The sequence below is a fragment of the Urocitellus parryii genome, chromosome 7 (assembly GCF_045843805.1).
Source record: "Urocitellus parryii isolate mUroPar1 chromosome 7, mUroPar1.hap1, whole genome shotgun sequence".
Classification (NCBI taxonomy): Eukaryota; Metazoa; Chordata; class Mammalia; order Rodentia; family Sciuridae; genus Urocitellus; species Urocitellus parryii.
Genome location: NC_135537.1, coordinates 180408862 through 180436308, shown reverse-complemented (window position 1 = coordinate 180436308; position 27447 = coordinate 180408862). Strand labels below are relative to the sequence as shown.

Below are 27447 nucleotides of genomic sequence, written 5' to 3'. Positions count from 1 at the left end.
AATTATGACCTTATAAGATCATAATGAAAGGATAAAAGAAATTGAAGTTAAAATGTAAAGGACCAGGTATTGTAAAGTTTCTAAGCTGCAAAGCCTGAGTTAAAATGTAAAGGACCAGGTATTGTTAAGTTTCTATGCTACATTCAAAGCCTGAAATTCCTGTAGCTGTTACGACAATTCCTGGGACTGCCCATTAAATAATCCCCCCTGACCACTTAGTTGTTTAACAACTTGGACCCTGTGCAGCTAGGCACGTAGGCACCTCAGGGCCCAAACCAATCAGTTTGAATGTATCCCCCTCCTTAGGAATGACCTATTGGGGCTGGGGATGTGGCTCAAGCGGTAACGCGCTCGCCTGGCATGCGTGCGGCCCGGGTTCGATCCTCAGCACCACATACCAACAAAGATGTTGTGTCCGCGAAAACTAAAAAATAAATATTAAAAATTCTCTCTCTCTCTCTCTCTCTCCTCTCTCACTCTCTCTTTAAATAAAAACACTTTATAAAAAAAAAAAAAAAAAAAGGACTGACCTATCACTCCAGCCCGACCTGTTCCCGCCAGTGAATGTACTAATCATGTTTGAGAATTGTTGTTTGATTTTCCCTCGAGGTGTATGGTGATTGGTTAAAGGGGACTGTGATGTATGTAAAGTCCCTGCCCTCCCTAAAGAAGTGTACTTAAGCACTGCTCAACCCCTGCTCGGGGCTCTTGGCCACTCTCCCTTCTTGAGTGAGCGTGGAGCCCCAGCGTGCTGGATCCTCAATAAACCCCCTTTTGCTATTGCATGAGTCGGTTTCTTGGTGGTCTCTTCCTCCGTCGTTCGCCGGACCCTTACAATAAAAAATATAAACAAGCTACTTATTTAAAAAACAAACATAACCAGTTTCCTTGAGAGAAGTTTTTAAAAATTAATTTATTCCATCACCCTGTAGGAGGAGTCACATCAGAAAGACAGGTGAGTTACGGGCAGCCAGAGGCTCACAGGTTATTGGGAACACCAAGATCAGCAACTCCTGTGCAGGCATGTGCCCTCCTCCGCTGCCCATCAGGTCTAGTCACAGGGACTCTGCCCTCTTCCTCCCCACTCTCGCCTCCAAGCCAGGGCTCAACAGAGCAAGAGCCACCTACGAGGGAGAGGCACAGCTACTGTCACAGGCAGCACCGCCACACAGGCAGAGAGGCGCTGATGCCACTTCAGGAGAAACAAAACTCAGTCTAAACGTCCAATTTCAAAATTTTGGCATTCTCCTTTCCTAAGGTACTTCTAGGAGTTCCACAGAAAGGCAGTAACACGGGGGACCAGGCCTGGGAAAAGTCGTGTTACCCTGGGACCAGGTGACCACAGCAAGGTTCACTCTAAGGCAGCCAGCTGCTCCATAGCTTGCCGGACTTTCCTGGCAGTGTCTTCAAATTCTTTCTGCTTGCTGTTGGTTTCCTTTGCCTAGAAATAAAGAATAGATACACTCAAGTGGGGGCTGGGGCTCAGCAGTAGAGCACTTGCTTTCCTCCTGCAAGTTCCTGGGTTTAGCCCCAGGATCACAAAAAAAGAAAGGGGAGCAAGCGAGAAAAGGCACATTCATAGGAACCTAACACTTCTCAATCACATCCGTGGATAAGGTCAGAAAGGGAACTCTGACCGAGCACCACCAGCACTGGGCTCCTGCTCGGGGAGACACCCAGGGGAGGCCACATGGGGACCAGCATCCAGATTCAACTCCCTGACTCTGATTCAGGCCACTTCCTATGGGGTCTATAACAGCAAGCACCGAGGCACCCTTCCACCTACTTGCCACTGAACTGCTTGGTGGCTTATACCTCCCGTCCTCCAGTGCAGCAGGGACCATCACATCTGTTGTGAAAGGAAGCAGGTGGAGGCCACCCGGCCAGCCTGGGCAGACCTCTATCCCCAGACACCATCCTCCAGCTTCTCTATTTTTATGTATTTATCTATATGCAGGGCTGAGAATCAAACTCAGTGCCCCATGCACGCTAGGCAAGCGCTCTGCCTCTGAGCCCCAGGCCCAGCCTCCACTCAGCTTCTCAACGCCTCAGGCAGAGTCCAGAGCCTCCCGGCCTGCTCCCACAACAGACCCTGTCAACACCAGTTCACCCCCAGAAGGAAGGCCTTTCACCGGCAGTCCCTCCTCAAATCTGGCTTCAGACCTCCTATTCTGCCAACACTGCTATCTCTGAAGGGGCGAATGGCAACCACAGTACCAGGTTTGGGGACCCCTTCCCCTCGCCTGTTTTGTGTTCTCCTTAATTTCTCTGCTATATCAAAAACAAAAGATCTTTATTGGATTAAACTTGTTTTTGAATAAGTGACTAAAGGTCAACTTTTTTTAGAGTTAAACTTTAGGTTGACTTTTTTCTCCAGTGCTGGGGATGGAAATCAGGGCCTTGCACGTGCTAGGCCAGTGCTCTATCACCCAGCCCCCAAATAACTTTTTAATGTATATTAAACTTTGTCTCATGTATAAGTCCTTCTCAGTATAAAATTATTAATTAAAAGAAAAATTACTTAAAAATTTTGCGCTAGGCTCAGTGATACACACTTGTAATCCCAGCTGCTCGAGCGGCCAAGGCTGGAGATAGCAAGCTGGAGGCCAACCTGGGTAACTTAGCAAGGGCCTACACACCTCGGAATCCAAAAAGGGCTGGGGATGTAGCTCAGTAAAAAAAGTGCTCTTGGGTTCAATCCTCAGTACCAAAATGTAAACAAACAAAAATTTAAAAGGGCTGGGAATACAGCTCAAAGGTAGAATGCTCCCTTACTTAATTCCCAGTATTATAAATAAATAAAGTAAAACAAAACCAGATTAAAAGAGCTGGGGTGGGGGCTGGGGTTGTGGCTCAGCACTGGAGCCCTTGCCTAGCACACGAGAGGCCCTAGGGTTCGATCCTCAACACCACATAAAAATAAATAAATAAAGGCATTATGTCCAACTACAACTAAAAATATATACATTCAAAAAATAAATAAATAAAAGATTCCCCTCTTCTCATGCACCCCTTAAAAAAAAAAAAGAGCTGGGAATGCAGATTAGTGGTGTAGTACTTGCCTAGCACACACAAGCCCCTGAGTTCAAACCACGATAAACACAAAAATAAATACACTGACAAGAAAAACAAAAGCATCAAACACATAATGGTCTGTCCACCTTATAATGGACAGCTCCACAGCCCCAAGAACCTCACCTTTACTGATATGCAAATGTGACCATGGCCTTAAAAACATGGTTTATTTGCTGCCCCCCAACCAATCCTAAAACTAATCAAGCCCTTCTGTACAGCTGTAACTTAACTGCCACAACGGGGAGGTCATTATCTGCATTTTATGTTTATGCTTTTTTTTCCTCTTTGCAGAGCTGGGGATGGAACCCAGGGCTTCCCGCATGCAAGTGCCCTACCACTGAGCTATGTCTCCAGCCCTTTTAAATAGTTTTTAAAATTTTGAGACAGGGTCTTGTCAAGCTGTCATCCTCCCAAGTGGCTAGGATTTCAGACATCCACCTCCATACCCACTTTATACTTTTTTTTTAATATTTATTTTTTAATTTTAGGTGGACCAATATCTTTATTATACATTTATGTGGTGTTGAGGATTGAACCCAGTGCCTCATGCATGCTAGGTGAGCATTCCACCACTGAGCCACAACCCCAGCCTTATTTTATACCTTTTTTTAAAATAAAGGGAGGGGTGAAGAAAAACGAGAAATTGACTACTGGAAAACAATACTTCTCAGGGCTAAAACGCTGTGCCCCTTCTTTTAGTGCTTCACTTTATCCTTGCTAGGTGCCGTGGCCACGTCTGCAATCCTAGTGGCTCGAGAGGCAGAGACAGGAGGATTGCGAGTTCAAAGCCAGCCTCAGTGAAAGTGAGGTGCTAAGCAACTCAGTGAGACCCTGTCTCTAAATAAAATACAAAATTGGGCTAGGAATATGGCTCAGTGGTCAAATGCCCCTGAGTTCAATCCCCAATACGGAAGGAAAACAAAACACTTTCCTCAGCCCAGGTTTTTACAAGCTCAAGGTCTTGCAAAGAAGGAAGAGTCTGTCTACCTTCATGTCGGGGTTGCCCTACACGTTCACATTCAAATTTATCCCCCTGGACTGATTCATCTGCTGAACATTCCAGGCAGGGTAGGCTTGGCTTTCTGCCTCCAGGGCACCTGCTGACACCCTGAGAAGCCCAGAACAGCAACCTCACCCGGAATCTGGGACCTTAGAAATTCCCAGCATCTTCTCCTATCTCCTTTTCTTAAAAAATTTATTTTTTATTTTTTTTTAGTTGTGGTTGGTACAACATCTTTATTTTTGTGGTGCTGAAGATCAAACCCAGTGCCTCACACGTGCCAGGCAAGTGCTCTACCACTGAGCTGCAGCCCCAGCCCTTCACCTGTCCACCATCTTTTGTGTGTGTGTGGTGATGGGGACTGAACCCAGGGTCTCACTCTTGCCACACACCATTATCTGTTTTTTTTTTTTTTTTTGTGTGTGTGTGTGGTGCTGGGGATGAATCCAAGACTGTGCACACACTAGGCAAGTGCTCTAGGGTTCAGCTGCACCCCCAGTTCCTATCTGTTTTTTTTTAAAGGATACCTGATAAAACACTGCTGTCTTCAGTTATGAACTGCAGTCATGTGATGAGCTATAAGCAGTTTAGGACCATGCTCCCAACCTCCCTTCTACGCCACTGAACCTCCACAAGTGACAGGACCCAAAGGGGGGATGCCTGGTGATCTGCAAAAAACAGACCACTGACCACACCCATCCCCTGCACTGCAGCTCCCACCAGCCCCTTCCCTTCACACAGGAGTGTGCAGGCACAGCAGGCTTTGGATTAACTATAAATTATTTGCAAAAACCTCATAACTGACACTCTGCAGTAGCCCCATCCAATAGAACTTTCTGCAGTGACAAAAACGGTTCTATTACCCACATTGTCCACTGGGCACATGCATCGGCCAAGTCCTCCACCATCTTTTTTTTGTGTGTGTGGTGATGGGGACTGAACCCAGGGTCTTGCTCTTGCCAAACACAGGTTCTGCCACTGAGTCACACCCCCACTCTCCTGAACCCCAAATGGTGAGTGCAACTGAGGAACTGTACTTTAAATCTAAGTCTAATAGCCACAGGTGGCTAGAGGGTACAGTACTAGACAGCACAGTTCCAGAACCTCACAGCAATATAGTTGTGTGCCACTTGGCTTACACAAAAAAATTCCTATTATATTTTTGTTTTATAAACCAACAAGGGAAAGTATGAATAGATTGATAATTTTATTCTTATGACAAGCTGAGCCTCCTTGTCCTCCCCAACTGTCCCTAAATACAAGCTGGTCTTGAACCCACAGTGGTCAGCACAGCAAGGACTGCAGGCCTGTCCAGTCAGCCCATCAGGAGCTAAGAATTATTTTTACATTTTTAAATGGTTGGGGAAAAAACAAAAACAATATGAGTCACAATATGTATGTGTGGCCATGAAGGATGGCACTTACTACCTATGGTCACTTTGCGGAAAGGAAGCTGGCCCCTGACCAGGAGGGCCTCTTAAGCCCACCTCCAACCCAGCCTGCAGTTCTCCAGGCCTAGTGCATCAGTGTTTTGCCAACCACTGGTTTCCTCCCTCTTCCTGAGGTCAGAACTGCTGCTGCCCTCAGCATGTCAAAGCTATTACATGGGAGGAATCATTTCATCCTGGTCTCTGCCCGTGCACAGCTTTGGATTCATCCCCAGCACCACATACACACACTCACAAAACCCAGATGATTTTCAAGCTAAAAAGAGATCACAGGTGGAGGGGCCTCACCTCGGTCCTGCAGCAGGGTGTGGGAACAGGACTGGCTGAAATTCAAAGTCTTTGGGCAGTAGACACAGCAGGGACACTCCCAGACCACAGACAGCACTTTGCTGCAAGGATAGTAAATCTCCCTCCAAACTTATCCTCTATAGGACTGCCAAATTCAGCATATAAGAAAACAGGCAAGGGCTGGGGATGTGGCTCAAGTGGTAGCGCGCTTGCCTGGCATGCGTGCGGCCCGGGTTCGATCCTCAGCACCACATACAGACAAAGATGCTGTGTCCGCCAAATACTGAAAAATAAATATTAAAGTTCTCTCTCTCTCTCCCTCTTTCTCACTCTCTCTCACTCTTACTTAAAAAAAAAAAAAAAAAAAAAAGAAAACAGGCTGCCTGGTTAGATTTGAACTTCAGATAATAATTTTTAGTAAGTGCTGACCCAAATGTAGGATATTCTTATACTCAAAAATTATTCCTTGTTTATCTGAAATTCAGATTTAACTAGGAATCCTGGTTTCTGGCAAATCAAATTCTCCACACCTTGGGCTGCTAGAAGCCACCTCTTTGTGAACTCAAGATGTCCCTGTGTGTGTGTGCCTAAGTGGCAAAGCTCAGCTGTAGAAATCCTCTCCATCTAGCTGAACTGTCACCTCCTCCTGTACATTCACCATGAGTCCCAGAAACCTGTCTATACCCCTGCCACCACATGGGCACACAGCCACATGAAGGACTACACACAGCGGCTGTTATCGGGCAGGAAGGCAATCTTTTTTTTTTTTTTTTTTATAATAATTGACTGTAATGCCGCAGTCAATGTTTTTTTTTTTTTAAGAGAGAGAGAGAGAGAATTTTTTTTTTTAATATTTATTTTTCAGTTCCTGGCGGACACAACATCTTTGTTGGTATGTGGTGCTGAGGATCGAACCCGGGCCGCACGCATGCCAGGCGAGCGCGCTACCGCTTGAGCCACATCCCCAGCCCCAGAAAGGCAATCTTAACCCACTCAGGAGCACACAATGAACACACCTTTCCTACAGTACGACCCCAGATCCACACTCCAGGACAGCCTCCGGAGGAAGAGGGTCCCTCTAACGCTCCTGAGGACCTGGTTGCTTTAATCCTACAAATGCTGAACAGGGTTTGCTCTTAGTTCTTTTCCCAACAATACATACAATTTTGTTCTTGGCTCGCTCTTTGTCCAGTTTCAAAAATTCACCAAGGGTTAATTCTTCAAGCTTCTTCTTGACAGAAAGGAACGCACACCCAGACGAATGCTTTTTATGTTCCTCTCTAAAAGTCAATACACAAGCATGTCAACCAAATAACAATGCCTCGTGACCAACAGCATTTCCCATCACCACCGGCCATCTCTTAGGATGTGCCCTGCTCTGCTTCAAGAGCAAAGGGTTGGGCCCAAAGCTGATGGGCCCATCGCCATCCCAGGCACATACCACACAGCTCGCTTACTGCCTTTTCTCTCTCTGTGGAGGTCTGCCCCACATCCTTGTGGCTAGAGGATTTTATCTGGAATTCTTTACAATTAGTAGGAAAAGTGTTGTCTAGTTTCTGTCCATAGGAATTATATGTCAAAACCCTCTGAAATTCTCAAGGTACTTCTGGAAGTAAATTCATTTCACAGAAATGTTTACACAGTCCACCAGTTCAGGATAAGGGCTGCATTAGCCAAACTTCCCAGGGGGACTCCTCTCCTCACACCCTCATTCTCTGCAATGGGAATATCCCTGGAAAGTGGAAATCACTGTAGCCAGCTTAGGATTAGGAGAACACAGCCACACAGAGTCCAAAAGGACAGTCAACAGTAACCATAATGTAAAAATATCACAACACTAAGAAATCCCCTCTCAAGAATAATGCTATTCTGGGTCAGGCACAGTGGTGCACGCCTTTAATCCCTGCTAAGGCAGGAGGATCACAAGTTCAAAGTCAGCCTCAGCAAAGGTAAGTCACTAAGCAACTCAGTGAGATCCTGTCTCTAAATAAAATACAAAATAGGGCTGGGGATGTAGCTTAGTGGTTAAGTGCCCAGGTTCAATCCCTGGTGCCCCCCTAAAAGAATAATGCTTTTCAGGGATGGGGCACTACAGTTAGTTATTTTGGGTTGGTGTGGGGGGTGTGTGGCTCATTTGTAGAGTGTTTTGCTTGCATGGCCAAGATTCTGGGCTCAATCCACAGCACTGCACCCCCCCCCCAAAAAAAAAAGGAAAAGAAAAGAATAATGCTGCTGATGTTTCCCACTGATCTCTAGTGTGACCACCACTAGCCTATTTCATTCAATGCTTGGTCACAATAGAGAATGAAATAGGAAAAAAACAGCAACACCCTTCTGCCCAGAAGAGAAACAACTCAAGTAATTCTCTGGGGAAGAAAATTCAGGTTGTGGAAACAATCGATCCTGACAAGAAGATGTGAGAAAAGAACATGGAAAGACATTACCCAGGGCTGGAGACAGAGCTCAGCAGTAGAGTCTATGCCTATCATACACAAGGCCTGGGGTTTGATGCCCAGCATGGCAAACAAACAATCCTGAAAAATATGGCACATATATTTACACAACTTTTTAAAAAATAAGTGTCTTGGGGCTGGGATTGTGGCTCAATGGTAGAGCACTTGCCTAGCATGTGTGAGGCCCTGGGTTCAAGTCTCAGAACCGCATATAAATAAAGGTCCATTTACAACTAAAATAAATATTAAAAAAAAAATAACAGCGTCTTGAAGAACAAATTCCTAAACACTGAAGTGTAATTTTAAAAAGGTGTCTTTTGTGGTATGTGGATTATAAAGCTGTTTTTAAAAAAAATCCCAAGTAGTAAAAGCATTTGGAGATTCCTGGGAGTACTGAGGGCAGAAACAAATCCTGTATTCTGCTGAACCTGGAAGGCATGAAGCAACCTACACCAATTTCCTTCAACATCCACCCTAAAGAACGTTTTGGTCAAACAATATTTGGTTAGGGTTTGTATCACCAAGGTGTCAGCAGACAGAGCCGCAACCATTTACACAGCTGTTTAAAGCCAAAATGAAGCTGGGAAGGCCATCGCTCCTGCACTAACAATCTCAGCTCTATTCAATCCGTTTTGGAGGATCCCAATTCAAATCAAAGCGTCCTGATGGAACTGGGCATCTCAGACCCCGCCCCCCACATCGAGGCTCGTCTGGAGGGACTTACAAGGGGTTGTCACTTGGCTCCCAGCCTTCCAGCTCCTTGAAGCAGAAGAAACACTTGGCCAAGTCGGGCTCGTTGTCAGTGGGGCAATGGATGAAGCCGGCCTCGGCCATCTGCAAGAACAGGGACAGCTCGTGAGCGGATACGAGGTCGCACCCAGGCTCGGGTAGGTCCGGCAGTCCCCGGGAGGGGTCGTTCCGGGGCCCCAGGACAGACAGGCCTGGCTAGGGACGCGGCGGGGCGAGCCGGGCTGGCGGCCGAGAGGCCGGGGGTCTTACCCGCTCCGGGGTGCAGGCGCAGCCCTCCAGGAAGGGCCAGTTCTTGAACGTGGAGACGCGGTGGTCCTTGAGATAGAGCTGCCAGGTCGGTGGCAAGAACTGAGCCCCCATGGCGCCGGCGCCGCCTGCTTGCGCGATTCAAATTCCGCGGTTAGCGGCGCTATGCGGGGCATGCCGGGAATTCCCCGCCCCCAGTCCTTGCCCGCGGCCTTGTGGGAGTGGGAGGCGCAGGGCAAGCCGGGAACGCCCCGCCCCGGAACCCTCGCCCGTGGCCTTGTGGGAATGGGAGGCGCGGGGCATGTCGGGAGCGCCCGGCCTCAGGATCCCTGCCCGAGGCCTTGCTGGAGCTGAGGATGGGCGGAGGCCGGATTGCGGGTGCAGGTGGTTACCGGCGCCTCCGGGTGAGCCTTGACGCCCTGCCGGCTCGCCGTAGGTCCTCGCCGGTGCCGTGCGGCGCCCACCCGGAGGCCCGGCACCCTGACGTGCCTCCCAGGCTGCCTTCAGAGCCCTTCCTGAAATGCAGGCGGGCGGCCGCGGTGGGGGAGGACCCTGTGGAGACAGAGGTAGACCGGGGGCGTCTCGGAGGCAGGACCGCAGAAGTAAGTGGCTCAGAGAGAAGTCCAGGGGCGCAGGCACTCCCGTGGCCCACGAGGCCAGGCCCAGAGCAGGGCCACAGCGCCCTGGTGTGGCTGCTGGCTTGGCCTGAAGCAGGTGCTGCACCTTCCAGCCCACCCCCCTTGCCAGGGGTCCGTTCCTACCGGGCCACCCTCTGTGTCTGCAGTGACTTCTCCAAAGCAGCCACTTGCAGGAGGCAGCCCGCTGAGCATTCAGCGTCACGGCCCAGGGCAAATGTCCCTGTTGGCATTATGAGCAAATGCACTGGCTCTTGTGTTGGGCGACGACTCTCCTAGATCAGTCCCCTGCTGCTGGGATATGGGCAAGCCTGTCTCATAGACTGTGGGTAGGCGCAGGGCTCTGGTCAAACAACTGGGTCAGGGGGCTTTTTAAGGGGCACAAGGCAGTGCTGTTACCATCCAATATGATAAGGCAACATCTGCGTGACCTGGAAGGCCTAACTCAAGTTTTTATTTTGGTTTGCACAACTTGACTGAGTTTCCTGAGATTCCTCTGGCCAGTGACACAGGTGGTGACTTGTGCTTGCATTTCTTGCTTCCCCAACACCATGTCTGAAAGAAGTTCAAGCCCCTCACTTTGTCCTGGCTCTGCAGGCCCTTCAGCCTTTTCTGGATCTTAAACACCTACAGGAGTGGGACTATAAAGGTGGAGAGTTTTGTCGAGGCAGAGGCAGAGTGCCTGCCTCCTGAAGGGTACACCACCCAGTCCCAGCCATGTGGGCTATGGATTTTCAAGAAAAAATTTGCATATCCTTGTGAACTCTGGGTTTTCAAGTAGTTGACAACAAATTCAAGTTCTGATCAAACCAGTCTTGAGGTGGTTGTGTTAGACATCACCTCACTTATCATAGTCATCCAAACATCTTATGAACACTTTTTTCCTGTATTACAAAGTTTACACATCCGCATGTAAAAGCGAAAAAAAAAAAAAAAAGGTCCAGTGAAGTCTTCCCATAGCTGTACTCTTCAGAGGGAAGCTTTTTAGCCATTTCTTAAATGCCCTTCCAGGTGCATGTGTGTCTATAAACCCTTTTTAAAAAGCAGACAAGTGGGACCTTCCCCACACCCTGTTTGATGCCCTTCCTTCTCAACTGGCAGCATATCACACAGAGACCTTACACTTCCGTTGTATCTACATGGTATTCTGTATGGTATACCCTGATCTTTCCTACTTTCCCACTGGGTAGCTTCAATTCTTTTTGCCACTGTGAACTGTACAGTAACCAACAGGCACATGCTCCTGTGAAGCTCTGTCTGTAGGATATGTGCCTACTAGTGAGATCCCCCAGAGAACATGTGTACATAGCCAACCTACCCTACCACAAACATCTCAGTCATTGGGGGAACATGGTTTGATTTGTGGTTTTGTCTCTGTGGGTACGGAACCTACCTAGGATACCCCAAGGATCTGAGTTCCACCAATATTGATGATATTCATTGAAAACTATTCTCTAGCAGCCAGCTGTGATGGCATGCACCTATAGTCCCAGCTGCTAGGGAGGCTGAGAGGAGGCTTACTTGAGCCCAGGAGATCAAGGCTAGCCTGTGTGTTTGTCAGCTTTTTGTTGTTGTGACAGAATATTTTAGGAAAACTCAATGAAGGAAAGTTTGGGTTTTTGTTTTTTTTTTGGCTTATGGTTTCAGTCCATTACAGCCACTTCCATTGTTTCTGGGCCTGTGACTGAGCAGAACATCATGGTGTAAGGGTGTGGCAGAGCAAGGATGCTTACTTCTTAGGCTGGGGACCTCCTTTCTGCAGTGAGGGTCCACCTCTCAAGTTTCCATCACCTTGCAGTCCATTCAGTTATGATGCCTCAGTGGCTTAGCCCATTAGTGAGATCAAAGGCCTCTTGATCTAATCAGTTCTACAAACTGGACATTGCTCCACCTCTGGACATTGCTGCATTGCAACACCTGAGACTTTGGAAGACATTTCAGATGCAAACTATAACACTGGGCAACAGCATGACTCCATCTCAGAGAAAAAAGAAGAGCTGCTCAGTGGGAGAGCACTTGCCTAGCAGGCAAAAGGCCCTGTGCTTAATCCCCAGTACCACCAAAAAAAGGAAGGAAACATTATCTTTTGGTGTCTTCTCCATCAGGCCATTGTGTTTTTGTGATTCATTTTCTATTTAGCACAAACAAGTTCCAGCCTTTTTTCAATGTAAATTTTCATTTTACTGAAAACTTCATATGCTGAGATCCTTTCCCTAAGATTTCAAAAATACTGTATTGTTACTTCTGTGGTGGTGATATTTGTAATCCCAGCCACTCAGAGACTGAGACCGGATGTTTGCAAACTCAAAGCAAGCTTCAACAACTCAGCAAGACCCTGTCTTAAAATAAGAATTAAAGGGGCTGGGGATATGGCTCAAGTAGTAACGCGCTCGCCTGGCATGTGCGGAGCTCTGGGTTGATCCTCAGCACCACATAAAAATAATGATGTTGTGTACACCGAAAACTGAAAAATAAATATTAAAAAAAAATTTGCTCTCTCTTTAAAAAAAAAAAAAGAATTAAAAAGGGGGGGCTGGGGATGTGGCTCAAGTGGTAGCACGCTCGCCTGGCATGCATAAGGCACTGAGTTTGATTCTCAACACCACATAAAAATAAGATAAAGATACTGTGTCCACCTAAAACTAAAAAATATTTTAAAAAAAAGAATTAAAAAGGGGGCTGGGGTTGTGTCTCAGTGGTAGAATGCTCGCCTAGCATGCGTGAGGCACTGGGTTCAATCCTCAGCACTGTGTAAAACAATGAAATAAAGATATTGTGTGTCCACCTACAACTAAAAAATAAATATATATTTTAAATCTCCTCACAGAAACTATCCATTAGACAACTCCCCACTTTCCCTAAGACTTTATAACAAGTATCTAAATCACCAGGTTTTGATTATACCAAATTTTACCAGTAATATCTTCTGCTATTTCCAACTTTCTACATTATTTCTACCTAGCTCAAGTAAAGAATTTTTTTTTTCCTGGTACTGGGATTGAACCCAGGGGTACTTAACTACTGAGCCACATCCCCACCCCTTTTTAAAAATATTTTATTTAGAGACAGGGTCTCACTGAGTTGCTGAGACTGGCTTTGAACTAATGATCCTCCTACCTCAGCTTCTGGAGCTGCTGGGATTACACCCACGTGGTATAAGCCATTGTATCCAGCTCAAAACTTTTTTTTTTTTTTAAAGCCCAATGTTCATTTCTTTATATATCTTTGTTTTGTTTACATATTTTTTTGTGGTGCCGAGGATCGAACCCAGTGCCTCAAATGTGCAAGGCAAACACTCTCCCACTAAGCCACAACCTCAGCCTCTCAAAACTTTTTTAACATAAAAATTTAGTAGCTAAAAAGTCTTTTGAGGTTTAAACCACTTTTAGTAAAAATATTTACCGTGTGCAGTTTGTTAGCAAAGAAATTTTTTTTTTTATCCATTTCTACCAGTAACAATCATGAATTAGGAAAGAAACTGATAGGCTGGATTTATCTCTCAGCTTAATTCACAAGAAAATTGTGAGCAATCTTATGAAACAGAATTGGAAGAAAAAATATTAAGAGATGCAGATGGCTGGGAGGAAAGGGTGAGGCTGTGTTGTTTCTGTTGGGTTTCTATTGGTTGCTGGGTTCACAGGGTCAGTGATCTCCCTGGTTAATGTGAAAAGGTCAAGACCACTTTTACTGGGGATTGAACTCAGGGGTACTTGCCCACTGAGCCACATCCCCAGCACTATTTTGTATTTTATTTAGAGACAGGGTCTCACTGAGTTGCTTTGCACCTTGCTTTGCTAAGGCTGGCTTTGAACTTGCCATCTTCCTGTCTATCAGCCTCCCCAGCCACTGGGATTACAGGTGTCCTCAAGGCCACTTGGAGGTGCTGAGACAGTTCGGCATAGCCTCCAGCATCCTGATCTTTGCCCTCTGAGAGCCCAGACAGCTTGTGCTTCTTTTGATTTGTATCTCTTGGAGGGAGGCTGATGGCCTCTTCCCCACTTCCTCTCTGGGACTCTGAGGTCCTGCCTGCCCTTTGCCAGATTCCTGGTAGTTTCCTTGTGTGGTAAGGGACTGGGCTTCACTTGTTCTGTCACGGCCGCCCCCATCCCTGCATTTGTTGTTTGTCTTTTGACTTGGTAGTATGTTTGTTTTTCCCCCACAAAAATGTAAAATGTTGGCATTCCTATTAATCACTTTCAGTCTGATCTTTGTTTTCTACCTCTAACTAGTTTGTTTTGCTGTTGGTTGTTATTGTCATGCTTGGAAAGGCTCTACTCCAAGATGATTTTATAAGATACTCCCTGAGGTTTCTTCTGGTTTGGGTTTTTGTGTTGAAGTCTTGACTCCTCTGGGAAGTGTGGCACTGGAAGGGTGCAGCGGAAAGGGTGCAGATGTCACTCCAGACCAGCTCTTGGCAGCAGATTTGGAGAGTTGTAGGGCCACTCTGCAACAGAACTCCAGATGTGTGGAGGCCTGAGTCCCAGCAGACACCCCTGCCTGCTGAGGCCTGGATTTTCAGGAGGACCACCTTGTGGGACCCTGGGATGGGGGCTGGGCCAGTGCTCTGAGAGTCAGGGAAAGACCAGGGCAAAATGGGGGCCCATCCACAGGGCCAGCTCCCCTTCCCTACTCATAGCAGTGGTAAATCCTGCCATTACTTTAAAAAATGTGCTGTAAAGGGGTCTGGGGTTGTGGTTCAGAGGTACAGCACTCGCCTAGCATGTGTTGAGGCACTGGGTTCAATCCTCAGCACCACATTAAAATAAAGATATTGTGTCCACCTATAACTAAAAACTAAATAGTTTTTAAAAAATCTGCTGTAAAGAGAAATCACTGTCTCATCTGTTAGGAACAGGGAGTCTGGGAGTCATTTTCCAGTAAGGGCAAAGGACGATACCGCTCACATCTTGTTACTTCCAGCGCCACACTGGGCTGCTGACTTCTCTTCTTTGAAGGTAATAACTTTTATGAATTTTTTAAAAAATTCATTATTTTGGTGCTGGGGTTGATCATAGGGCCTTGCACATGCTAAGCACACACTCTACCACTGAGGTACACCCCAGCCAATTTTGATATCACTTTATTAAAGTACTGGGGATTTAATTTGGAGAGTTCTACCACTCAGCTACATCCCCAGCTTTTTCTTTTATTTTGAGACACTGCCTCTCTAAGTTGCTTTAGGTTCTCAACTTGCAGTCCTCCTGCCTCAGTCTCCCGAAACTGGGATTATAGGCATGCACTACCATGACCAACTTCATTTTGAAAGGGTAAAGTTTCTAAGCTGGAAAGCTTGAATGTAAAAGATTAGGTATTATTAAATTCCTCTGTTACACCCAGATTCCTGAGATAGTTAAAACAAAGCCCTACTGGCCATTTAGCCTAGGGCCCTGTGCAGTTCGTCACAGGGCCCAAACCAATCAGTTTGAATGTGTACCCTGCTTAGGAGTGACCAATCACCCCCGCCCAACCTGTTCCCGCCAATGAATGTGCCAATCACGTCTCAGAGATGTTGTTCAATTTCCCCACGTCTCATGATGATTTGTTCTGATGTATGCAAAGCCCACCACCCTCTCCAGAAAGTGTACTTAAGCTCTGCTTGACCTCAGCTCGGGGCTCCGGGCTGCTCTTCCTTCTTGAGTGAGCACGGGGCCCCAGCGCACTGGAATGGATCCCCAATAAATCCCCTTTTGCCAATTGCATGGAGTAAGTCTCTTGTGTGGTCTCTCCCTCCGACGCTCCGCCGGACCCCTCTTACAATTCCACTTTAAAGAAAAGTTGGAAGACTAGCTGGGCACGGTGCTACACAACTGCAGATCATCACATGGCCATTCCTGAACTGCTAGATATTTGGAGAGGAGAGGAGTGGGGCAGGGTGCAGGGTGGCTGGGGACCTAGCCAGCCCCTTGCACAGGCCCCTGGGGGCAGAGTGAAAACTGAGCAGAAGGCAGTTTGGGAAGCTGTTACCCAGGGCTCTGCAGACTCTCTGGGGTCAGGGAGAGACTTGAGGGCCAGGTGGCTCCTTGTCACAGCCACCCTACTCTGCCATGGACAATGGGAAAGTAAATGGGCAGGGCTGGGTCCCAACACAAATGTATTTATGGATGCTGGAATTTAAGCTTTTTGTGATTTTTACATCTCATGGCATTATATTCATTATTTTTCTTTTTCAGTCTTCTAAAAATGTAAAACCATTCTCACTTTGTGGGTCTGAAATGAATGACAAGAGGGCTGGGGATGTGGCTCAAGTGGTAGCGCGCTTGCCTGGCATGTGTGCGGCCTGGGTTTGATCCTCAGCACCACATACAAACAAAGATGTTGTGCCTGCCAAAAACTGAAAAATATTAAAAAATTCTCTCTCTCTCCCCCCCTTAAAAAAAAAAGGGACAAGAGACCATCCTTTTTTTTTTGGTGGTGTTTGGATTAAACCCAGGGTACTTCACCACTGAGCTACACCCCAACCCTTTTAAAATTTGTTTTTGAGACTGGATTTCACAAAATTGCTGAGGCTGGCCTCATACTTTTGGTTATCCTACCTCAGCCTCCAGAGTTGCTGAGATTGCAGGTTTGGTATGAGGCCCAGGAAAAGTATTTTTTCAGAGTTTATTTGGGAACAGACGGGGATTACAATCCCAGACACATGGCTGTGGTAGACCCTAGGTGCATCTGAAGAGGTTGAAGGGAGGCATTTTTTTAAAATTGCAACATTTTATTGTCATCTTTAAGCAAAAGCTGTTTTCATTGTAGGTTATGTTTTTGCTTTAGAAATTTCTTTTGTGTGTGTGTGTGTGAGATGCTGGGTATTGAACCCAGGGCCTTGTGCATGTGAGGCAAGCAAGCGTTCTATCAACCAAGCTACATCCCCAGCCCCAAGAAATTTCTTAATTCTGCAGCAAAGTCCAGTGACTAAGCAGTGGCGAGAGAAACCACTCCATCTTGGCACCAGTGGTTCTGGTTGAGGCTACTTTTCAGGTCACATTTTAGGATTTGGAGATGAATCAGGTGAGGGAGCATTTAAAAGTAAGAAAGGACGGGTCTGCATAGACTGTTCTGAAAGAGGCACCCAGGCCACAGGGCTTGTTGTAGGAGCTAGGTTGCTCAGTGGTGGGCACGTGTCACAGGTGTCCTGTGCAGGATGCAGTTTGAGAGATTCCTCACAGTGGCCTTGGAGGCACATGTGTGGGAGGGTTCCTTCCTAGTGACTCTGGTTTCTGTTTGTGAAGTGCTGAGGGTGGGACCCAGGGTCTTGCCCATCCATGCCAGGCAGGTGCTCTACAGCTAAGCCACACGCCTGGTCCCAGTTATCCCAATTTGATACTCACACTTGTCACAAGCTGTACAAAACAGTGAGCCAGAGGCAAGTCATTTTTGTCATATCCTGCAGCAAGTAAGGGGCCAGACTTGGCTACAAGGTGGCTGTGGGTATCTCAGCACTGACCTGGGGACTTCCCTGGGGCTTAATGTAGGCTGGGTGGCTGGAGGACCTGGAGGGTTTTGCCAGTGTTATCAGCAGTGAGGAGGGAGGGGCCTCGGCAGGCAGACAGCATGGCTCCAGGGGCTCTCTGCGGGTGGGGCCAGATGTGGTCAGAACTCCTGCAAGATGGTTTTCAGAATGATCTGTTGCAGGAAGAGAAGACCCAAAAGCCTCAGGACTGTTGTGGCTACTGTAGGATTCCATTAAAGAAACAGGTGGGCTTTCTTAGGTTGTGTGGGTGGGTGTTCTGTCTGCAGCTAGTAGGCTGGGGGAGCAGCTCAGTGGTACAGCACTAGCATGCCAGAGGCCCTGGGCTCCATCCCCAGCACCAGAAGTCTTAAAAAAAAAAAAAAAGTGGGACTAATATAGTACCCTCCTCGGGTGGGAGTTCCTTTTGGATGCTAGAGACCCAGGCAAGGTGGCTCCTGCCTGCAGCCCCTCCCACTCCCTCAACAGTACCCATACAGCCCAGTGAGCGAGGTATAAGCAGTGGGAAGGGCTGTGGCCCACCTGGGTGAGTGCATCGTCCTTCTGGGTTAGGTTCTCAATGATTTCAAAGTGGTCCACATCACGCAGTTCTTCAAAGGAGGCTCTCCAGCCACCACGGCACAGTGCCTGGGCGGGGGAGTGAGGAGGAGTAGGTGTGAGGCTGCAGGAGGGGAGGGGGACACATAGGCGCCTGGCACATGGCAGTACTCAGTAAACACTTGTCAGGTAATTGACATGGTCTTGGGATCCATTTGGGCAAAATGAAGAGAGAGAGAGAACGAGTGAACCATGTGACCCATGACCTCCAGACAGACTGGGTGCTGAGTACCTGTTGAAACTCCCTGGACTGGCGGTGGAATTCGGGGGAGTCATGCTGACCCACAGCCACCAGCACAGGGCAGGCTGGATCCACAGGCTGTGTCCCAGCCACCTCCAGGTGCCGCTGAGGGCTGTTCCTCTGAGCATCTTCCCTGGGGCAGGGTGGGGCAGGGTCAGGACAGGCAGCCAGGCCCTAGGCTGGCAGGGCAGCAGGAGGGCAAGCAACTCACAGGGTCATGAGGAGAGGAGCATTCTGTGAGGTGAACACGAGGGGCTGCAGGTCATAGACCCCACTCACCAAGAAGAAGCCTGCAAGGGAGGAATTCAGGTGGGGCAAGACCAGGGTTGGGGTGGACAGGAAGCTGAGAACGCCCTGCTCCAGGGGAACAGAGCCCTCCAAGTCAAGCCACACCTGGCCATTAGGATTCTGAGCAGCTGGCCCAAACCCTCAGCACCAATGGGGAAGGCTGCCCAGTTAGGCTGCAGTCCCTGCAGATACCTCTAAGGTTGGGTGTTACTCCGTGCTTGGTCCAGTTGGTCAGGAGGACCATGGCAGCCAGGTGGGCCCCAGCAGAGTGTCCACACAGGTAAATTCCCCTGGGGTGCCAGACAGCCGAGTTTGCATTCATTTTCCTCAAAGCATCAGGATCCCAATTGGCCTTCCACTCCATAGGCCAAAGGGGCAGGCAGCCTGGCCGTGCCCAGTGGGCCTGGATCCACTGTCCTCCCACCCAGTGTGATCCAACAAGAGCGACACCCACTTATTGCTTGGATACCGCTTCTCAACAAAGGCAACGCTGCGGGCCACCTGGTCTACCATCTGGTCCAGAGTGCCTGAACAGGGGCACAGGCTGGGTCAGCATCCATCGGGGGCTCTCCTCCCACAAAGCCCACTGGCCTTGGAGCTACAGGGACACCCTTGTTACCTTTGGGGGCAATGTCATATGCCACTATCACCACAGCCACTCCCTGTGCTGTCAGGGGGTTGACCATGAAGGCAGATTCGTCTTTACTGCAGAAAGAGACAAAAAGCGACACTTGGAGGCCACTCGTCCCCCACGCTGCTTCTCCTATGTCCCGGACACACCTCATGCCAGATGTCCCATGCAAGCAGAGCGTCGCGTGACGGGGAAGAGCGCAACTGGGGACTTCACCCTCTAAGCCTGGTTCCCTCACCTATAAAATAGGGACAAATATGTTCCCTCTTGGCTGCTGCAGCTGCCTTTCTTTCTTTCTCTTTTTTTTTTTTGGTGCTGAGGATTGAGTTCAGGGCACCTCTACCACTGAGTCACACCCTCGGCCCTTTCATATTTTATCTTGAGACAGGCTGGGCTAAATTGCCAAGGCTGGCCTTGAACTTGAGATCCTTCTGCCTCAGTCTCCAGAGCCGCTGGGATTACAGGCCTGTGCCACTGCGTGTAGCTAAACTGCTTTTGAGAGGTGAAGGTCAGAACTGGCGCGAAGGGCGTGGATCCTGGCAGACAACAGTAACAGGGCGCTAGGGAACATCAGTGTGCTCCAAGCTCCAAATACCCTTCTTAGCTCATGGTGACCCACTGTCCCAGCTGGCCTGGGACATTCTCCCCCCCCCCCCCCAGCACTTTAAGCTCCAGATCCTGGGAGATCTTTCTGTCCTAAGCAATTGGGACAGTTAGTCACCCTGGATTTTCCCTTGATGTGAGAGCTGTCCAAACACGCTTTTCTCACTGGGCATAGTGGGTTGGATTGTGTTTCCTAAAAAGACATGTACCAATCCTAACTCCCAAAACTTGCAGATATGACCTTATTTGGAAATAGGATCTTTGCAAACAGAACTGGAAGGGCCTTAAATCCAATGACTGTTATCCTTCTAAGAACAAGCAGAGGGAGATTTGAGACAGGATACCAACAATGAAGTGAAGCTGCAGGCAGAGGCTGGGGTGATACAGCCACAAGCCATGGGACACCTGGAGCCACCAGAACTGGGAAGAGGCCAGGAAGGATCCTCCTCCCCTCCCTAGAACCTCAGAGAGCGCCCAACTCCAGGGCCACCCTGAATGCCAACTTCCACCTCCAGCAGCCTGAGAATGGATTTCCACTGCTGGAAGCTGCAAGCTGAAAGCAGTTTGTTGCAGCAATCCTGGGTCCCCAGAGAGATGAGTCTCCCCTGTCCAAATCCCCGACTCACCTTCCACTCTGCCAGTACCCTCCGTGAAAAAACACGAAGAAAGGCAAGGCTGTAACACAAAAGAGTGCAGGGTAGGGCCAGGCACCGCTGCCTGCTTAGGACCGCCAGCCCACCTGGCTCACCTTCAGATGCCTGGTCAGGAAAGTAGATGTCCATTTTCTCCCCGTCACCATCTCCATAGGGGACATGCAGCTGGTTCCTGCAGGTGTCACGGGCTTTCCTAGTGGCTGCCTCAGGAAATAGACAGTTGCCAGTAAAGCTCAGATCACAGCAATTTCTTCTCTATCTCATTTGTGCCCTACATGGAGCTATATCCCAGCCCCTTCTTTATTTTGAGACAAGATCTTGCTGAGTTGCCCAGGCTGGCCTTGAACTTGTGATCCTCCTGCCTCAGCCTCCAAAGTTACTAGGGTTACAAGGGTATGCCACTGGGTGGGCAGCAGCAATTTCTATGTCAGGCTGGGTTGACAAGCAAGTATCAGCTGAGAGTCCCTCCGTGAAAGAGGATTCCCCAGTCTTGGCCGTGACCTGTGGCTCTGACGGGCACCTTTCTCCCTCTACTGTACTGCGTGCTGATCTCAGGCACTGGGCTTTGCAACGCACCATAAGAGGCGCAAAGTATCCCAAACTTTTGGGAAAATAAGCCTATAGAGAAACAAGACTAGAGACAAAACTAAGAGATTTCTTAGTGACGAGACCCAAGTCTAAACACGAAATTCTCTGATGTTTCATATGCATTTTACACATGTAGTCTGAAGGTAATTTTTACAGTATTTTTAGGGTGACTACATTTTGACCGTGACACCTCATGTGAGGTTGGGTGTGGAATTTTCCCCTTGTGGCATCATGTTGGTGCTCAAAAAGCTTCAGGTTTTAGAGCATTTTGGATTTCAGATTTTTGGAACAGTGTATCCTACATCAATTAGTGTTGTATGCCAGGTGTGGTGATTCACACCTATAACCTCAGCTACTGGGGAGGCTGAGGCAGGATTGTAAATTAGAGGTCTGCCTAGGCAACTCAACAAGACCCTGTCTCAAAATAAAAAATAAAAAGGGCTGGGGATGTGGCTCAGTGGTTAAATGCCCCTGGGTACAATCCCTGGTATCAAAAAATAAAAAGGTCTGGGGTTGTGGCTCAGCGGTACAACAGCCCTGGGTTCAATCTCTAGAACCACACACACACATACACAAAAAGTATTTTGTGTAATTTTTTTTATACATATGTATTAAAATGATGTAAAATATTTTTAAATTGTGGTGAAATATACATAATTTTTACCACTTCAATTTTTTTATTCTTAGTAGATGGACAGAATACCTTTATTTTTCATTTATTTAATTTTATGTGGTGCCAAGGATGGAACCCAGTGCCTCACACACACTAGGTGAGCTCTGCCGCTGAGCCCCAGCCCAGCCCTTCGTTTCTAAGTGCAGAGCTCAGTGGCATTAAGTTCCTCCACACCGTGCAGCCCTCTCTGGAACTTCTCCACCTCCTTAAATTGACAATGTTCCCATTAAACATGACCTCCGCACTCCTTCCTGCCCCAGTGCCTGGCAACCACCCTCGTGTCCTGTGAACCTAGAGCCTTTAGGAGGAATTGTGCTGTAAGCGTCCGTTAGCACCTGGACAATATGTACATACTGCGTTTTGTTTAGCATAAAATGTGTTTCTACTGAAGGTCCTGGTAAAACAAATTCAAAAACCATCGGTGAGGAAATAGTTCTTAAGCCCCATCTGCCAGTCTCCTGCCCCTGAGGGGTCTTAGCAAGTCACAGGGCAGCTGACTCTGTCCTCCAGGTGCCCAGCCCCAAGAAGGCCAGGACTTGGAGAGGGATGAAGGCAACCAACTAATTACGAAAGAACACACCCCACTGGAGGTCTAGGTCAAGGCAGTGGGGGTGGATATAAACAGAGGAGAAAGGTTAATTCTCCCTGGTACAAAAAAGAAAAAGTTTAACCCTCTCTTTTCGTGGAGCATTTATTTTAGGAAACCTACCATTATAAATCTTTACCCCTTTGAAATGTATACAAATAGTTTTGAAAGTTAAATGAGTCTTGCTGGTTTCATTACCTCAAGGGCCTGGGAGCCATCTCTTGGGATTGTAATCATCAAGGAGGATAAAGTCTATCCCTCAGACTCCAGGGGAAGGCGAGAGGAGGCCACCCTCTGCTGGCACCCAGCTCTAAGTTGCAAACCCTCCTCCTCCTGAAAATAGGGAATTCCCCCCACCTTTGGATAAAGGCAACCAGCAAACACAACAATGGCCACTCTAATTTCCAGGTGGATTTAGGGTGGACTAGTGCGGCAAATGGTGTTTCAGGGCTCTGAAGCAGGGCAATGAGGTGCCACTACCTGGCTCTGGGAGGATGGGGTTTCACCCTGGATCTGCAGTCTCTTTGGTGGATCACCTGTGGGGAGTCCTAGTGAAGTGGGGTTGAAACCTTACTCAATAATAAACCTTCTTCTTTTCTTCTGTGTTTGTGGAGAGGTTTTTCTGGGACGGAAGACTTTATTTTTCACCATTTCCCCAATATCGTCTGCTTTATATCCTCCTTCCGTCTCCTGGAAGTTTGATTCCAATGAGGCAGTCTCTGCGTCCCACAGACTGCACTGCAATCTGGGAACCTGATTTCTGGGGCTGGGCACTCAGCTAACATGCCTGACCAACACCACCCCTTGTCTATGTGCCCTACTCTGACGGGAAGCTTGGCTTGGGGAAGGGGCCCCCGTCACTGGCTGTATCAGCTTGGGTAAGTCATTCAACCTCCTGTCTCAGGCACCAAATTTAAGCAGGGGGTGAGACTACCAAACTCAGTAATCAAGGTCAATATTCTAATATAATACTTTTTGTGTGTGTGAGGTTCTGGAGACTGAGTCCAGGAGTATTGCACCACTGAGCAATATCCTCAGCCCTTTTTAAATTTTTGAGACAAGGTCTCATTAAGTTGCCCAGGCTGGGCTTGAACTTGTGATCCTCCTGTCTTAGCCTTCAGCATACTAGGATTATGGGCTTAATAAAATACTTATTAAAAATCAAAAAGTCCCTTGTCAGGCACAGGAGCACACACTTGTAATCACAGCAATTGGAGAGGTGAAGACAAGAGGATTGCCAAATTTGAGGCTAGCCTCAGCAATTTAGTGAGGCCCTGTCTCAAAATAAAAAATAAAAAGGGCTGGAGATATATCTCAGTGGTACAGTGCCCCCAAGTTCAATCCCTAGCAATAGGAAACCCCACACCAAATAACCTATCAAAATTTTAGGAGCCAAGGATGTGGCTCAGAGGTAGAGTGCTTGCCTAACACGAGCAAGGCCTGAGTTCCATCCCCAGCACTGCATAGCCCACATCTGGAGTCCTAGCTACTCAGGATACTGAGTCGGGGATCCTTGAGCCCAGGAGTTCAAGAGCAGCTTGAGAAACACAGCAAGATCTTGTTTCTTTTTTAAAAATAGAGACAGGCTGCAACCCAGCACATGCACAAGCCTGCTGTACACGCCACACCTGTTCATGGGCTCGGGATCTGCATCTGTGAAGTGGGTTAGTCCTACCCACAGCTCTGCGGGGTCTACTGGAGCCTTGGAAGAGGAAGGGGAGCAAGAGCTTGTCAAGGTACAGCCCCCCAGGGCTTGTGGAGAGACCTGCTGTTTCTGATCACTGGCACAGCACTCCGCTTAGCTCTGGCTTTTGACATCCTACTCCATTCTCAGTAGGGCCAACTCTTTTATCCCTGTAGGCCATTAAGACAGGCGAACAGGTCTTCTCAAGCTCACACACACTCTCTCTCTCTCTCTCTCTCTCTCTCTCTCTCTCTCTCTCTTACTGCGCAAACTGAGGTACATACAGCACAGAGCTGGTGTGTGTGAGGTGAAGTGAAGGACCCTGATGTGCCCAGGAAGCTGAGGACAGACAGGGAGGAGGATGGAATGTACGGAACAAACTCCCCAGAAGCACGATTCTCCGCCTGGTTATTTCAGTATGGAAAACCACTCACCCTGGGATCCCAGATAGCTGCCTCCGTAAGGCAGAGAGAATCCTGCGAAAGGTTGCGGCCAGCTGCAGGAACAGGCAGGTTTGCCAAAGTCCAGTTTACCGCACTGAGCAGCCATGCCTCCGGGCCACGCTTCCTCTTGGGCTGCCCCTGCCCAGCACTATGCAGGCACAGGGCAGACAGGGTCCACGGGGACACTCACGTGTGTACAGGTTCCCGCACCCTCATTTATTGATTGATTTGCAGTACTGGGGATTGAACCTAGGGCTGTGCTATCACTGAGCCACATCCCCGCCCTTTCTATTTTTCATTTTGACACACCCTGATTTCTTTTTTTAAATATATTTATTTTTTAGTTGTAATTGGACACAATACCTTTATTTTATTTATTTATTTGTTTTTATGTGGTGCTGAGGATCAAACCCAGGGCCTCACATGCTAGGCAAGCGCTGTGCTGCTGAGCAACGACCCCAGCCCACACACCCTGATTTCTTTCAAGAAGAAAAAGGCTTGTTGCTTTTTATAAATAAACACCACCGGCCCAACAGTGGGGTAGGAGCCTTCCTTTTTTCACCTCACCTCCCTGTGCCAACCATGGCATGTGAACTTTAGGGCCTACGACAGTTGGCTGAGCAGGAAGGGAGTATGCTCAACAGAGCCATTGCCCTCACCTGGGCTGCTCCTGCCTCCACCCACCCTGCAGTGAGAGTCTGGGCACCTGCCCCCTATCCAATGCCTGGTGTTTGGGAAGTGCCCCTCGAGACTCTGGGGTTCAGCTCCTCCCTTCCCCCAGTATACCAAACCACTGCCCACATGCTAACAGCCACCCAAGGCAGCTATAGAGAGACAATATGGTACCCTCAATTCCTATCTGCTTATAGGTCCTCAGGGCTTCCTCTGCTCCCATTCGGATGACCCATCTGCTGGGCGCATACTGGTTCTCCAGCTCCTATAGGACAAACAGACTCCATGAGACCCTTGTTCTCAACTGTGTCCCCTATCCCTCCCACTCCTCCGGCTCCTCTCTCCTTGAGAAGCCCCCAGGCTCTCGAAGGTGCCTCAGCTTCCTTCATGCCCCTCCAACCTCTGCCTGGCCACTGTTCCTCACTCCTCCACTACTGCCCCATTAGTGCTTCAAGCAGTGAAGACACCCTAGGATCCATGGTCTGGATCCCCTGGGGACAGCTGTGCCTTTAGCCAGCTGACAGCCCCATGGGGAGATGCAGTCCCATAAAGGTGTCCAGTTAATGGCACCATTGCTGAGGGCCATTGCCAAGTAGGTATGACGCATCGATATTTCCTTGCCAGCGTACCCCATGTTAAATGGACTTGTCTTGGAAATTTGCTGCGACCTTGCATGTGTGTTTGAGAAAGATGACCCTGCTCAAGGTGATTGAGGGTGGATCCAGGTTTGAGGAAGTATCCTGCAGGTTTGAGGAAGTATCCCGGTCCTTGGGTTTAGGGTGTTCCCGGTTTAAGGCGTTTCCCGGTTTAAGACAATAGGGGTTTTAGGGAAGTTGGAGGTTGAAGATTATTGCTGCTGGGATTAGGGTGTTCCTGCTGCTTGTTCCTGTTGAGTTCTCGTGAGAGTCAAATGGGATTTGGAAATAGCCTCGTGGAGTGAGGTGAACTGTGCGGGCAGAACTGGGATTGCCCCAGAATGTGTTTGTTGGAGGCCAGTGTGAGTTCGGGAATAAAGTATTGCTGTTTGAATCTACAAAGCTGTGTGGTGGCTCGTGATTCAGTGCCAGCCGAGACACTGGCACACCCCTCCAGCAACTGAGACCACAGAGGCCAGGCAGCAGGGTGTCTACTGCTGAAATGAAGCTCACCTCCCCATCCAGCTTGGGCCACTGAACCGGGTCACTCGGGTAAACTTGGGCTGGCACAAAATAATCACACAGACATACAGAGAAAGTACCTTCTCCCCTTCAGATGTAAGCTCCCACAAGGGGGGCAAGAGAAAAACAAGAGAGGCAGGAGAGAGAGAGAGTGCGCTGGAGCACGTTCCAAAGCCCAATTTATTGAGGGGAGCCATTTGATGGAATGTTCCATCCAAAAACGGGCAAGGGGTAGTATTACAACAAACAGGAGGGTGTAACTCAACAGGAGGGTGACGCCCACTCCCAGAGCTGCACCTCTTGTAGCCGCAGAGGTAAGCCCACATGCACAGCAGTGGGTGCAATGCCACTCCAGTACCTCTTTACACAAGAGATGTGCGCAAAGCTCCTGTTCAGGGCGGCCTGCGACAGAGCCACAGAGGGCAATGCTGGTGGGAGGCTGACCCGCAGTCAAAGGGACGGAGGTGAGGAGGGAAACAAAGGTCAGTTTGTAGATGCTGCCTGGCCAGAAGACTAGAGCAGAGGGGAGGCTGGAGAGCTGGGGCTAGAAGCCAGAGGGTCTTGACCATAGGGCCAAGACGTCCAGACTTGATGCAGAAGGTAACAAGGAACCAGGTTTGGAGAAAGGGCTCAAAGCCACAGTCGTGGGAAACCTGAGGACAGTGTCCTCACAGAAGGACCTAGCATCAAACGCCATCTGAGCTTCATCACGTGCTGGCTACTGTTCCCTGGGCAGGACAGTCGCTGGCCTCGGTTACCGCACTGGTATAAGAGCACACTTTGCAGGAAAGCCACTCACCGTGCTGGGCAGGTCTCCTCTAACCTCACACCAGCCGCGGTGCCCCCCGGCCCCTTCTGGGGGTTCACAGGCACTGACCCCGACCCCGACCCGACCCTTGCGCAGACTCAGATCTAAGTCCGACACGGCGCTCCCGCCTCCCGCCGGCCTAGGAGTCTGACCCGGCGGGACCCGGGCCTGGGCTACCTGCCGACGGCTTCCCGGGCCCTCCTCGGACTCCCAGCCCGTCTCCGGGCGCACCCCGCGGCCCCGGGCGCCCCTCAGACCGCCTACCTCCGCAGACAGCTTCCTCCACGCAGCCTCGCCGCCGCCACCCACGCCCGCCCGGTCCATGCCGCAGTCCGCAGACGAAAGACCGGCGGCCCGCGAGTGCCCCCTGCAGAGGGGCGGGGCTCCGGCCAGGCCACGCCCCTCCCCGCCCACCGCCCCGTTCCCGCCCCGCGGGGGCCCAATTCTTGAGTTACTTACTGAGGTTCTC

The 27447-nt window shown here is 49.0% G+C and overlaps 2 protein-coding genes across 4 annotated transcripts; both read right to left on the bottom strand.

Annotated features, from left to right (window-relative positions):
* Nucleotides 1-922: 922 nt before the first annotated feature.
* Birc5 (baculoviral IAP repeat containing 5) lies at nt 923-9416 on the bottom strand. The gene is made up of 4 exons (XM_026408427.2): nt 9264-9416; nt 8989-9098; nt 6974-7091; nt 923-1441 (listed from the first exon to the last, which is right to left on the bottom strand). Exons 1-4 carry the CDS (start codon nt 9372-9374, stop codon nt 1352-1354), a joined length of 429 nt encoding a protein of 142 aa, XP_026264212.1. The 5' UTR covers nt 9375-9416; the 3' UTR covers nt 923-1351.
* Nucleotides 9417-16500: 7084 nt separating this feature from the next.
* On the bottom strand, nt 16501-27387 carry Afmid (arylformamidase). 3 transcript variants are annotated; one of them, XM_026408422.2, is made up of 11 exons: nt 27243-27371; nt 25188-25278; nt 20463-20567; nt 20341-20389; nt 19100-19185; nt 18935-19007; nt 18673-18770; nt 18404-18482; nt 18184-18325; nt 17877-17981; nt 16503-17509 (listed from the first exon to the last, which is right to left on the bottom strand). In XM_026408422.2, exons 1-11 carry the CDS (start codon nt 27300-27302, stop codon nt 17477-17479), a joined length of 921 nt encoding a protein of 306 aa, XP_026264207.2. In that variant the 5' UTR covers nt 27303-27371; the 3' UTR covers nt 16503-17476. The 3 variants fall into 3 exon arrangements, with proteins under 3 accessions (XP_026264208.2, XP_026264207.2, XP_026264209.2); XM_026408423.2 differs by lacking the exon at nt 25188-25278 and having other exon boundaries at nt 16501-17509; nt 20463-20571; nt 27243-27387; XM_026408424.2 differs by lacking the exons at nt 18673-18770; nt 18935-19007 and having other exon boundaries at nt 27243-27377.
* Between the last annotated feature and the right edge of the window lie 60 nt (nt 27388-27447).